This window comes from Panthera pardus, unplaced genomic scaffold (assembly GCF_024362965.1).
Source record: "Panthera pardus isolate Hobbes unplaced genomic scaffold, ASM2436296v1 HiC_scaffold_8, whole genome shotgun sequence".
NCBI classification, from domain to species: domain Eukaryota; kingdom Metazoa; phylum Chordata; class Mammalia; order Carnivora; family Felidae; genus Panthera; species Panthera pardus.
In genome coordinates this window covers 6,214,670-6,227,904 of record NW_026527013.1, presented here as the reverse complement: position 1 = coordinate 6,227,904, position 13,235 = coordinate 6,214,670, and the positions used below count along the sequence as shown (strand labels likewise).

Genomic DNA, 13,235 nt, shown 5'->3' with positions numbered 1-13,235 from the left:
CCCGTGCCAGGCCCCAAGCACACAGCAGAGAGTCTTTGGGGCCCTGGCCAACCCTCCCAGCGTCCTCCACCATCAGTTAGGGCCGAGCTTGACCTTTGAGAGAGGGACGGGAGCTAGACTGGCATTCACAGCTGGCCTTGTGGTCGCTAGGAGCTGGCCCGGCAGCCCCAGCTAGGCCCTGGTGCGCTCCTGCGAGACATAAATAATTTCACAGAACGCCGGCGTTGGACAAGGCCACTCCGTGACCGTGGTGGGACGAGACAAAACAAGCCGAAGGCAGGCAAAACATGAGCATTGTCCAAACCACAGCAACAACCAGGCGTTCGCTCTTCCTGGAGAGTCTGAGCGCTGCCGTTCTCTCCCGAGACTTTCTGCGGAAAAACTAAGATCCTCAACAACAGAATTCTCTCCGCCCCCCCTTGCTTTCTGACAGCATCCAGGATCCACCCCCTCCTTTTCCCAGCAGACAGAAGGACCAGGCGGAAACTGTATTTGCATCAGCCTGGCCGGTGCCCAACGCCCTACCCTCCCGGTGGGGGAGCCGGTGATGGGGCCTCACCCCAGAGGACAATGCAACAATTTGCTTCAATTTAGTGAGAAGAAACCCACTCGGGGAATAGGTCCTGGGGAGGTATTAGCTAATGTTACCTTGACAATCATATTGCAATATAAATGTATCAAATCAATATGTTGTGTCTCAAACATAGGCAATGTTATATGTCGACTATATCTCAAGAAGAGAGGTGGGGGGAGAGGGAGAAAGAGAAAGAAGGAAGGAGGAAGGAAAGAGCCTATTTAGTAGCTGATTCGGGGTCATGAACTTTATTTATTTATATAAACATATTTATGTTTACATAATTTATTTATATGTATATAAATTTATATGTTTATATAAATTTACATATTTATATAAATATATTTATACATTTATTTCATTTTATTTTTAATTTATTTTTTGAGAGAGATAGAGAGCAGGCGGAGGGAGAGGGGCAGACAGAGAGGGAGACAGAATTTCAAGCAGGCTCTGCCCTGTCAGGGCAGAGCCGATGCAGGGCTCGAACTCACCAGCTGTGAGATCATGCCCTGAGCTGAAATCCAAAGTCAGATGCTCAACGGACTGAAACACCCAGGCGCCCCTTCATCTGCTTTGTTTGTTTGTTTTTTTAAGAAATTGTTTTTCCATTTAAAAAATGTTTTATATTGAGGGGCATCTGGGTGGCTCCGTCGGTTGGGCGTCCGACTTCAGCTCAGGTCGTGATCTCACACTCGGTGGGTTTGAGCCCCGCGTCGGGCTCTGTGCTGACAGCTCGGAGCCTGGAGCCTGCTTGGGATTCTGTGTCTCCCTCTCTGTGCCCCTCCCCCACTCGCACTCTGCCTCTCTCTCTCTCTCTCAAAATAAACATTAAAATTTTTTTTTTAATTTTTAAATGTTATTCATTGTGGTAAAATACACATGACATAAAATCGACCATCTTAACCATTTTTAAATGTTCTGCCCAGTGGCATTAAGCACATTCATGAGACTGTCCTCACTGCCCTCTTTCAGAACTTTTCAGCTGCCCAAACCGAACCTCTGTCCCCATGAGACCCTGACTCCCCATTTCCCTCTTTCCTATTGTTTTGTATATTATTTTCATTTGTCAGGTCATCTCAACAAAGAAAGCCAAATCTCCCAGCAGTAAAAACCTGCAACGCGAACCCCCATTGCCTCGAACCTCCCAGAAGCAGGGACACAAGCCCAGGTGAAGACAAGCCCATCTCAGCTCATACCCACAGCTCCCCGGAGGGTGTGCTCTCGCTCGCGGTCACAAGTAACAAGCTTGGATTTGGTCAGCCTCAGGTGTGTTCCTGGCGGTCTTTGGGCTGGGGGGGGCACTGGTGTCCCTAAGGGCACCTCGGAGGTCTGCGAGCCCTGGAGTGACATTAAGCAGTGCAGTGACTCAACGACCAAAGACGTTGGCTCGTCCTGCGTGGGGAGTGCTGAGAAGCAGATAAGCAGGAAAATGATAATAATGAACATACTGCCTCCAATCCTCACTCCTGCTTTCTGAAGCCCCATTTTCCAGATGGCAAAACTGAGGCTTCGAGAAGTCAAGTCACTTGCCTAGCTCTCTTGAGCTCTCCGGAGGCAGGATCCTCTGGCCTCACTCCCGTTCTTCTTCCCAGCTGCCCTCAGAGTGGCTGGGGACCATTGTGACAACGCTGGGTGAGGGAAGCTCTTTGGTCACAATGGGCAGAACTGGACCACGCGGGGACACAGCCTCGGAAGGAACATATGAGCATCTTCTGGGAGACCGGGGACACAGGGAGTCCAGAGGGTCAGGCCGGTGGCCAAGGGCATTTCCTAAGACTCATCAGTCCCCATGCCACCCCTTGAGGTACGTCCCACATGCTCATCCCTGATGTGGAAACTGAAGCTCATAGGAACCCGATTGCTTATTCCGAGGTGACCTTGATTTCAATTGTTAGAATCTCCGTAGGCTATTGGAGACTTCTCAGCTCTCACCTATTTCAGGCGCCAAACTGATCAAAGAAGCAAATGAAGACTCTGAACACCTGTGGTTTGGTTAAAATGCTTGGCCCCTGTTTTCTAAATATCTTTTATTGTTGTTTTTATTTTTATTTTTTTTTATTTTTTTTTAACGTTTTATTTATTTTTGAGACAGGGAGAGACAGAGCATGAACAGGGGAGGGTCAGAGAGAGGGAGACACAGAATCTGAAACAGGCTCCAGGCTCTGAACTGTCAGCACAGAGCCCGACGCGGGGCTCGAACTCACGGACCGCGAGATCATGACCTGAGCCGAAGTCGGCCGCTTAACCAACTGAGCCACCCAGGCGCCCCTTTATTGTTGTTTTTAATGTTTATTTATTTTTGAGAGACGGAGAGACAGAGCGTGAGCAGAGGAGGGGCAGAGAGAGAGAGGGATACACAGAATCCGAAGCGGGCTCCGGGCTCTGAGCTGTCAGCCCCGAGCCCGTGAGATCATGACCCGAGCCGAAGTCAGATGCTTAACCGACTGAGCCAGCCAGGCGCCCCATGGGCCCTGTTTCCTAAAGAGGTCGACATGACCGGTTTTGAGCTGACTCGGTCTGAGCGGGGGTGAGTCTGCGGTACCCCCCCCCCCCCACACACACTGGGACTGCTCTCAGAGGGGCTGGGAGCAGGGTCGGGGAGACTCCCCTGCTCAGAGCAAAGGCAAGAATGTCCCCGTCAGCTAAATGGGGTGCCGGGAGCCTGGAGCTGGAGGTCAGAGAAGTGGAGAGAGACGTCTATGCCTCTGAGAGTTTCAGAATAGGAAGAGATCCGGGAGAACAATCGGCACCCAGGACAATTGCAGAGGGCAGGAAGACCCACTGGAGGGGGGGAAGGGGGGAGGGGTGGCAGAGACTGTGGCCAGGACTGAGCAGAGATGGAAGATCCCACATACGGAGGGGAGGGCCATGGCCTTGACCACTACCTGAGGGTGAGGAGAAGGGGCTCCCGTATCAAAGAGACTAGACTGCAGTGCTTGGTTCTGCAGTCCTTCTTGTGGCCCACCCTGCACTGGCCTTGGCACCTGCTGTTCCTTCTGCCTGGAATGTTACTCCCCCCCGCCCCCGTCCCCATACGCTCCTCTCCCACATTTTCCAGGTCTTTTCTCAACTGTCATCTCAGTGACACCATCCCATTTAAAACTGCAACCCTCGTCCCCTCACCACCACCCTCCTATGCTGTGTGATGTTTTTAGGCACAGCACTCAGCTCCTTCTACTAACACCGGTGCAATTTGTAGTGTTATATTTATTCAGCACTGTCTGTCACCCCCCACTGTCACCTCCACAAGAGCACTGGCTCTTGGTCTGTTTTGTTACCTGATGTTCCCCCTGCCAAGGACCTAGAACAGGGCCCGGCACATGGTAAGTGCCCAAAGAATGCTTTTATCTCTATGCTCTCTACTTTCCCCGGGGGGCACAGGGGCTAGGCCTGTTTTGTTTGTTTAATTTTTATTCAGAGAGAGAGAGAGAGAGAGAGAGACAGAGTATGAGCAGGGGAGGGGCAGAAAGAGAGGGAGACACAGAATCCGAAGCAGGCTCCGGGCTCCAAGCTGTCAGCACAGAGCCGGACGCATGGCTCGAACCCACCAACGGCAAGATCATGACCTGAGCCGAAGTCGGATGCCCAACAGACTGAGCCACCCAGGCGCCCCTGAGCCTGTTTTTTTAGGAAGTCCTCAGACCCCCCCCCCCCCCCCCCAATGCCCAGTGCCTGGTGCACAGGAAGGAGTAAAACCAGCATTGTCCTCAGGCGGGCACTTGCTCAGTCTCATTATCTCCGCCCTCTCACAGGTGGCGCCTTGTCCCCCGATGGCGATGGCCGCGGTCGCCCTCCTGCCATGCCCGATGTCCCGGCTGGACTTCCTCAAGGCCTCGCACTTTGCACTAGGGCCGGATCCGCGGCTGCACGTGGACGCCATGCAACCCACGTCGCACCGGGACTTCCCGGCCTACCCGGGCGTCACCCGCGCGCTGTCGTGCCAGGAGCCGCCCGTCAGGTCCTTCTTCCGACAGGACACGCGCGCCGCAGGCGCGGAGCTCCAGTCGGAGGCGCACCGCGCGTTCGCGCCCCTGGCGCCGCAGCCGTCCGCGCCGTCGGGGACGCGGGAGCGCACCCTCGCCACGCCGGCCACCAACTTGCGCGTGTACGCGCCCGCGCGCTCCCGTACCGGCCTCTCCACCGCGCGCGCGGACTTTGGCTGGCCGGAGCTGCCGGCGCGCGCCAGAGAGCAGATCCGCAGCGCGCGCCTCATCTTCGACCGCGACTCGGTGCCTCCCCGCGACCCAGCCAAGCTGCGCATCCCGCCCACCACCTACCAGGCGCTTTTCCCGCCCCACGACGCGTGCCCGCGGCCCCGCGCGCCCTGCAGCCACTTCGGTGAGCGCGCCCACGCGCCCCACGCGCGATTTGCCAACCCCTAGGTTCTCCAGGCCCGCGGGGATTCCGCGCCCTCTCCCAGGGGACATTTGGCAAAGTCTGGAGATCGTTTTGGTTGTCACGACCCGCGGAAGGGGGTAGTCCTAGCAGGGAATGCATGGAGGCCAGGAATGCTGCTGAATATATCCTACCGTGCACGGCACAGCTGGCCCTAGTAAAGAATTACGGGGCCCCAAATGTCAATAGTGCCGAGCCTGAGAAAACCTAGAACCTTCCTGAGCCTCAGTTTCTACATTCACTGAATGGCATAGCTCCTGAATTTTTTCGAGGGGCTGTGCCCTGGGCAGAAGGCATGAATGGTGGTTTGGACAAATCTGCTAAGTGCCCCCCCCCCCCATCCCAGGCCCGCCACCATAGTAGTTATGTGAGTCTGAGCAAGTCGACATCTCCAAGTCTCGATTTTTCTCCTCTGCAAAATGGGTGCAACAACAGCTCCCCACTTTATAGGAGCTGGTAAAGACAAAAGAGCCCGGAGTGCATGAGGCAACTGGCATAGAGTGAGCGCTCAAAAAAGACTAGCTGTCATTTGTGTGATTTTCCAATTCTGTGACTCGGGGACCTGCCGGTGGACATCACTAGGCAAGAGTCCCTCCAAGCTGGAGTCAGGGATTGTCAGATCTGGATTGGACTCAGTTCTGGTTTTGAATTTCGTGACTTCTGGCAAGTGACTTGATTTCTCTGGGCCTCAGGAAGGCTGTAGAGTGGGGAGAATCTTACTAACTCTCAAATGAGGTTTGAAGCACTTAGCCTAGATTCCTGGCTCTGGTCAGGTATGTTGGTAGCTATTCTTGTTACCATTATTTGTATTATTTTGGCTGTTTTTCCACAACAGCCCTCGGGGGGGGGGGGGGGGGCTAGTCAGGACTGCCCACCTCCCCTTTCCAGGCAAGGAATCGAACCCCAGTGGGCCCGAGGCTGCGTGGAACCAATGTTGTTCTCTCTCTCTTGCTCCTCCTCAGGGGGCAGCAACGCACTCCAGTGGGACCACAGGACACAGGACGATGGGACCTCCTACCAGAGACAGTTTCAGGCCCTGCCAGGCCCACCTGCCTCGATGTGTAAGAGGGTAAATCGAGGTGGGGCTGGTGCTGCTGGGGAGGGCAGTGATGGGGGCTGGGTGGTGCCGCCCTCTTCCCACCTCTGTCCTCCCACAGGCCTCCTCCAGTGTGGAGCTGGGAGACTCCAAGATTGGCTATGGGCCCGTGTGCTCCGAGCAGAAACAAGCCTACGGGCCCCAGGGTCTGCCCCCAGACAGGTACTGTGGCCTTCCACCAGGATGGAGCAAAGGCCTCTCAGCGACAGGTGGAGTGTACCACCTGAGGCTTTCGAGCCAGTACTGTGGGTGCCCCTCACCTCCAAGCAAGGCCCACTATTGCCCAGATCTCCCACCAGTAGCACCCCACAGCCTGGCCTTTGGGAAGTCTGCCCCTCTCCCATTTCCTGGGAGTTGCAAGGGCCCAGATCAGATCTATCTGATCATAGAGCGGATCCCCCCTTACCTGCAGGTACGACAAGGCCCAGGCCTCGGCCCACATCCACTATGTGAATATTCGTCCTGGAGATGGGCTCTTCCGTGACAGGACCACCGAGGCTGAACACTTCTACCCCCGAGAGCCAGGTGGGAGTCTGCTGCCCACCCTGCCCCCTGCTTCCGCAGCAGCCTCCCAGGTTGGCTCAGCACCTATTCTGTCACTGGCAGAGCGTTTTGTTCTTCACCACGACCAGACTCCGGCATCGCACATCCTGGAAGGAAATCGGTGCCCCGGCCCGGGCAGCCTCACCACCTCCGTGCACTTCTTCCACGGCCAGGTCAGCAGCAAGGGGGAGAAGGCCACAGGGCTCATCAGGGACAAGGGTTCCCTAGACAGTACGGATAGCAAGTGCAGAGGCCTTGAGGTGAGAGTGAGCTGGACATGTGTGTGGGGGGGGGGGTGGGGGGGGGGATCTCCTGGATCTATCTGCGGGATCTAAGGTTAAGTCAGTTAACCACTCCCAGCCTCAGTGGCTCTGTCTGCAAAATGAGATACAATGCCAACTCCCAGCACCAGCACGTGGGGCCCAAGGAGGGTGTGAGCTGTCCAAGGTCGTATAGCGCTCACCTCTTCTCTCCCGCCCGAGTTCTGGGACACCCCGCACATTTGGGAGCTTCCCAGATGCCATGTGGTCCTACAGCCACTGCCCCTGAACAAGCCACCCAGCCGCCACGTGCCTCACGAGAAACTGCAGAGTCACGTGGGCCTAGGGGAGTCCTCGCTGCTCGGACAGTTCTTCCAGACCTCCACGGGCACGGACTACTGCTCCCCGGGCACCATCCAGAAGCCGCAGAGAGTGCCCACTCTCCACTTGCTGCCTAGCAACCTGCCCCAGGGCACCGGCGGTGAGCTCTAACCCCGCCCCCGCCGTTCTCGCCCCGCCCACCGCCCCACTCTACCTCCGCCTTCTGAGCTGCTGGATTCCACCTCTTGAACCGATATCCCAACTCTGCCCCCCCACAACCTCGTCCCGTCGAGGATCTGATTCTGCCCCCTCCCCCCACCCCACCTCCGCCAAGGCACCGCCCCCTGCATGACCATAGTCCCGCCCCTCCCCGTATCTGCCCTCACCTGAACCCTGACCCCTGCTCTTCAGTCGGACTCTGGCTCCGCCCCCTGACCAACTAGACTACCCTTCCTGCCCCGCCCCCCCCCCCCCCCCCGCGCAACAACTCTGTGTTTGCCCCGCCCCTGGCTCCTCCCTTCTCCCCGCCTCCTAGTCCTTCCTTCGCTTTAACTTCACCTTGGGCTCAGGCTTCGCCTGAACTCTTACTCCGTGCTTAATCTCACCGTTCCTGCCCCAGGGCCCTGCCCCTCCTCCCTCAGCCCCTCAGCTCGACTACCCCCACCCAAATCTACAGAAACAGATTTTTTAACCATGAACCAGAAGATGCTGAAGCCGCATAGAACAGCTCCCGCCTCCGCGACTGACGAGATGCTACAGCGGGTGAGGGAGGGGGAAGGGGTATCTCCCTGACCGGTAACCCCCCAAAGCAGTGTAGTTTTGTCCCAGGATGATAACGCTGTGACCTCAGGCCCAGAATTAGTGTCAAGTTCGTTCAGGATCACTCTACCGTGACCCCAGGCACAGGGTCATCTTAATGTCACTCCAGCCTCAAGGTCATCCCTAGCTCACCTCCAGGGTCATTTCAGGGTCAGCTCAAGGACATCTATATATCACCAGCCACAGGTATACTCTCAGCTGAGGGGTAGCTCAGAGTTGCCTAAGGTCACCACAGCCCTGGGGTCATTCCAGGGGTCCCCCACTTTCTCTCCAGCTTCCCATCCAGCTCCTGGGGCAGCCCAAACTGGGACACCTTTTTCCTACCTCCTCAGAGCCCAATCATCAGCCTTTGCTGCTCCCAGGGTCATATGGGGACAACGGGGTGGGCCAGGTAGGTCAACCACCCTTCAGGCTGTCCTGCCAGGCTCCCCGCCCTGACTCCACAGTGCAAGTATGACCACATTGAGCCCCCGCTGGGTGGACAGCGCTTCTTCTCAACCCAATACGAGGATGAGTTTGCCTTCAAGTTCCAGGGCCCAGCGGTGCTGAGATCGGCCAACCTCCAGGACAGCCATGTGCCTCTGGGCTCCCCCCGCCAGTGGGTCTGTGGGGCTGGGAAGGTAGAGCCTCAGACCCCCCAGCCCCCTACTTACCCATGCCCTAGCCAGCAATAAACACTACCTTGGCAACATCTCACCCCTCCTCATCAGTCAGCCATGAAAGATGATGCTTGGTGGGATGGAGACTGTACAGGAGAGAGTGACTCCATCAAAAAAAAAAAAAACAAAAAAACCTGAACACATACTTCCGTGGGCCCTGAAGGTCACCCCACTCTGGGCAGGGAGGCCACTCTAGCTTGTACAAGGGCTTGGCAGTTGGACTCAGTGTAAGGTGTCAGGTGCAGCACCAAATCTGAATGATGTGGAGAGAGTGGAGTCATAGTGTTGAACAGGGCACTGAGGTGAAGTGTTGAGAACCTAGGCTCCCAGGGCTGAATGGACAGGCTCCAAATCTTAACTCTTCTGTCCTGGATAGTAGTTCCGGGCAGGTCACTTCATCCCTGTGAGCCTCATCTGTTTGCTCATCTGTAACGCGGAGATGCAGGGCAGTCCTCTCGTTAGAATGTTATAAATGAGAAATGTGCACACGTGTCCATGCGTGTGCCTGAGGGTCAAGGAGGGAGAGCACTTCCCTTCTGAGCATGAAGGTGATGAGGAAAGAGGAAGATGAAGGTATGGAAAGGAGATTTCAATCGTTGAGAGGCTGGGTGGGGCTCAGAGGAGGGACAATGAAGGGGTGGGGAAGCTGAGAGTGGCCCAGCGATTTTCTCCATTGTGGTTCACCCACAATGCCCTGGCTGGCTGGGCAATTGGCCCCCAGGTCAGAGCTGGGTCCGGGGACAAACGAACGAAAACCATCAGGATATGATCAAGTTCAAGGGGGTAGATGTCCAGCCAGGGACAAAATGAAGAGGGTGGAAAGGAGGAGGCTGGGGTGGAGCCCTGAAGCCAGTCCTTGACAGGGCTTGACAAGCAGGTCAACAAATGGTACCTTGGACAGCGCCCCCATCTTGAAGGTCTCGGGTGTGGTGAGATTGCTCTGTCTGGAAAAAAAAAAAATGGGCGTTGGTGGCCATGCCCAGGGCCTGCTTCAGTGGGCTGCTGCCAATCTGGTTTTGGGGAATGAACATGGCTCCCTGACTCCGTAGTCAGACCTTCAAAGACCAAGGCCTCCCATCCAACGAGCCACTGAGAGCCAACCTCAAGCCCAACCAGGAGCCCTCTCCCCATGGGCAGCAATCCTGTGAGGCCAGGTTGTCATTTACACAGGAAGGGCAGGAGTCCAGCTTTGGGTCCTACAGAATAAGATGGCCCTTTTGGCTGCACTCATATTAGCCATGCAAGGGTCTGCTAGCTGCAAAACACCTCTTCTTGCTTTCACTAAAGATGTACATGACACATTTGTGAATTACCTCCTGATGAACCGGGATTTCTCAAACCCAGTACTATTGACATTTTGGATGGGATCATTTTTTATTGTTAGAGGCCCTCTTGTGCATCGTAGGATGTTTAGCATCATCCCTGACCTCTACCCGCTAAGGGCCAGCAGCATTCTCCCTCTACCCCAGCGAGTTGTGACAACCGAAAATATCTCTGAGCATTGCCAAATGTCCCCTGGGGGGAAGAGTTGTCTTGGTTGACAACCACTGCAATAAACCCAGCCTACAAAGATCCCCAGGACAAAATCAGGCTCTCCTGATGAAGCTGGTCTGTTTGTTGACAAGACTACTCTTTTTTTTTTTTTTTTTTTTTTTACTACTCTTAACAAAAAGGCTATTCCTTTTTGCCTTGCCTGCCAGGAAGCTGAGAAAGCTTACTTTGGTATTCCTTTCCATGTAGCTCTGGTTGCAGGATTATTTTGTGCTCCCGCCTGGTTCTAGGAGTGGTTTGAAGCAACAACCCAGACACCAGATGAAACATAATGGGTAGGAGTTACAAGGAGGCAGATTTCTGCACAAATTGAAGCATTTTCTAACAATGGAATTGACTAGCCCTGGGATGGGTTGCTGGGAAAGAATGAGAACTCCACTAGAAATATTTTCAGTGCAGAAAGATACTTCATCATGATTTGGGATGTATTTTATGGATTTATGGCTACCTGTATTCCACTCACCCCTTCCCACCACCAAAAAAGGCATTTCATATTAACTACAGAAACCCAAAAGGCTGATAAAATAAAATGAATAACATAGGATTGCACCTGGGAGAACAGATTAATTTTTTTTGAGAACAGATTAATTTTTAAAGAAAAACATTTCATCACCAAGCAGCAGAATTCAGACCTGCCACTCACCTGCCTGTCTGTCCTTGGGCAAGTGATGGTGTGCTCTGATCCTCACTTCATTTGTAAAATGGGATGGCACTTAATTCTTCCTTCCTAGAATGGGTACAAGGTTTACACAAAATGTGCACGTACCATTCTTAGGCCAGGTTGCAGCTGGACAGGTGCCCATAGTTTTTTAATGTCTTAGGTCATTTTTGTTGCAAGTGACAGAAATCCAGCTTGCTCCAGTTGAAGAAGAAAGGGATTTTACTGATGTTGTTAAAAAGAAAGCCACAGGCTCCAAACAGTGTTACTGGGGCCAGGCTAAAGCACCAAACCGGGGCTTAATACCTAACCTAATTGCAGTTTCAACCTCCTCCAGAAATGTAAATTTTAATCTATCGATCAGTATTTTTTTCTGTTTTTATAAATTTTTTAAATGTCTATTTTTGAGAGATAGCGTGTGAACAGGGGAGGGGGAGAGAGAGAGAGAGAGAGAGAGAGAGAGAATCCGAAGCAGGTTCTAGGCTCTGAGCTGTCAGCACAGAGCCTGACACAGGGCTCGAACTCAGCAACCATGAGATCATGACTTGAACTGAAGTTGGACGCTTAACCGACTGAGCCACCCAGGCGCCCCGTATCAATCAGTAATTTTCTGATATGTACCAATAAGGTCATCTGCCACAGAGGCCTTCCCCATCCCCCAACGGAAGGTAATGAGGTAATCTACCCAATAAGATCCACTGCCTTCCCCTAAGGGAAAGTGACTTTGCCTGGGACAACCCTTTTTCTTTTGCTTATAACTTTCTTGCCCTGCCCTCCTTCCTAGAAATACCTTCCATTTTGCACAATTCCTCATAATGCCCCCTACGCGTTACAAGGGATGCTGCCCCATTCATGAGTCATTTAATAAAACCAGTTAGATCTTCAAATTTCTTTGGTTGAATTTTGTTTTTCACAACTTAGAAATAAAATGTGGCATTAGGTCTCACGTGACTATCAGGACTGTTCTCCCTCGCCAGTTCTCAGTCCTGTATCCCTGCAAGTGGTGGCTTGGAACCATTGGGTTCCAAGGACGCTATAAAAAGATGCTATAACCCAAATCCTTTTGATTAAAGCTTCAAAGAAAGAGGGAGGGGTCTTGCCCCCAACTCCTCTCAGTGGAACTTAAGGGACACGCTGATTGGCGCATTTGAGTCACATGCCTAGCCGTGAGCCAATCACTGTGCCCAGAGGGATAGGATGCTATGATTGGTTGGCCGGTCCACTAGCCCACCCCTGGGTGATTTGGTTCCCCAAAGCTCACCAGGATCTTTGAGCCCGGAGACCAACCTCTCTGGACCTTGTTTCCTAGCAACAGACCTGTGCCTGCCATCCCCTTAGCATCTATTTTGCTCCAGGTTACAATCCGGAGGGTGGAAAGTCAACTAATAGGCTCCTCCCAACGGACGTTTATAGACTGGGCGAGTTCGGTGTTAGAGAGTAGCCTGAGGCATCTAATGCGCCCTGGTTCTCCGAGAGTCCCAATCTTATCTCCCACCTCATTACTAACTTCCTCTTCTAGTTTGGGGCAGAGAATTCAGCTCTGGCAATCACAAAATCAAGCAGGCGCTAGTCTCTGCTTCAAGAAGTCCACAGAGGCAGCTTGCGTCTGTCGAAGGAGACCTTTCTGAAGACCTTATGAAGGCTCTCACATATTTCAACATCCTCCATGTTTTTCTCCAAAGACCCTCAAACCACAGTCCCAAGAGACGCGTGTTTAGAGTCCCGAGATAAAATAGGCAGGGTTTTAAGAAGCTATTTTTCTTCCACATAACAGAGATTTCTTGTTTCTCGAGGAAGGCTCTTCTCAGGGCAGATTGTGCACTGAATAAATCTAGGGAGTGCCCTTCACTTTAAAGTGAATACGTCTGTGTATGCCATGGCCCCGGCCCTCTACCTCAACGTTGCTCAGCCAATCCCACGTTTGAAGTCATTTCCCTCAATATCCTTCCCTTTCCAGGTACTAATCCTAAATAAGTTAAGACTATCATGGATTCAAGGGACAGAATAGGGATTCAAGGGACAAAACTATCCCAACTGTCTGGGAAATTTGTTGGCTCGTGGTAATGGAAAGGATCAGGGCGTCTGGCTTCAGGTATGGCTCTATCCAGGAGCTCAACCAATATTGCCAGAACTGTCTCTCCGACTTTCACCTGTACATCCTGGTGTAGACTGGCTTCAGTCTGCAGACTGTTCTTCCAGACAACTGCACAAGGTGGCTGCGGGTAAGATGAGGTCCTGCATACAGCTGACGATCCCAGAGAAAGAATGAGACCTTCCAATGTCATGTCCTCAGACCTACTTATTGTGGCCAGGGGATGGAGTTGTCTGATTGGTAAGCTTAGATCGAACATTTTTGGGG

The 13,235-nt window shown here is 53.3% G+C and overlaps 1 protein-coding gene across 1 annotated transcript; it reads left to right on the top strand.

The window, feature by feature from the left end:
- The first annotated feature begins 2,115 nt into the window (after positions 1-2,115).
- TEX45 (testis expressed 45) lies at positions 2,116-8,699 on the top strand. Its single transcript, XM_019427856.2, has 9 exons — positions 2,116-2,378; positions 4,327-4,912; positions 5,932-6,038; positions 6,127-6,227; positions 6,478-6,590; positions 6,672-6,781; positions 7,145-7,349; positions 7,866-7,951; positions 8,455-8,699. Exons 1-9 carry the CDS (start codon positions 2,364-2,366, stop codon positions 8,680-8,682), a joined length of 1,551 nt encoding a protein of 516 aa, XP_019283401.2. The 5' UTR covers positions 2,116-2,363; the 3' UTR covers positions 8,683-8,699.
- The last annotated feature ends 4,536 nt before the right edge of the window (positions 8,700-13,235 follow it).

Excerpts from the sequence above, each read along its gene's own strand:
- TEX45 (XM_019427856.2), top strand. Across the intron at positions 6,228-6,477 it reads CAGGGTCTGCCCCCAGACAG|GTACGACAAGGCCCAGGCCT; the intron begins GTACTGTGGCCT and ends CCTTACCTGCAG. Across the intron at positions 7,350-7,865 it reads CCTGCCCCAGGGCACCGGCG|AAACAGATTTTTTAACCATG; the intron begins GTGAGCTCTAAC and ends CCAAATCTACAG.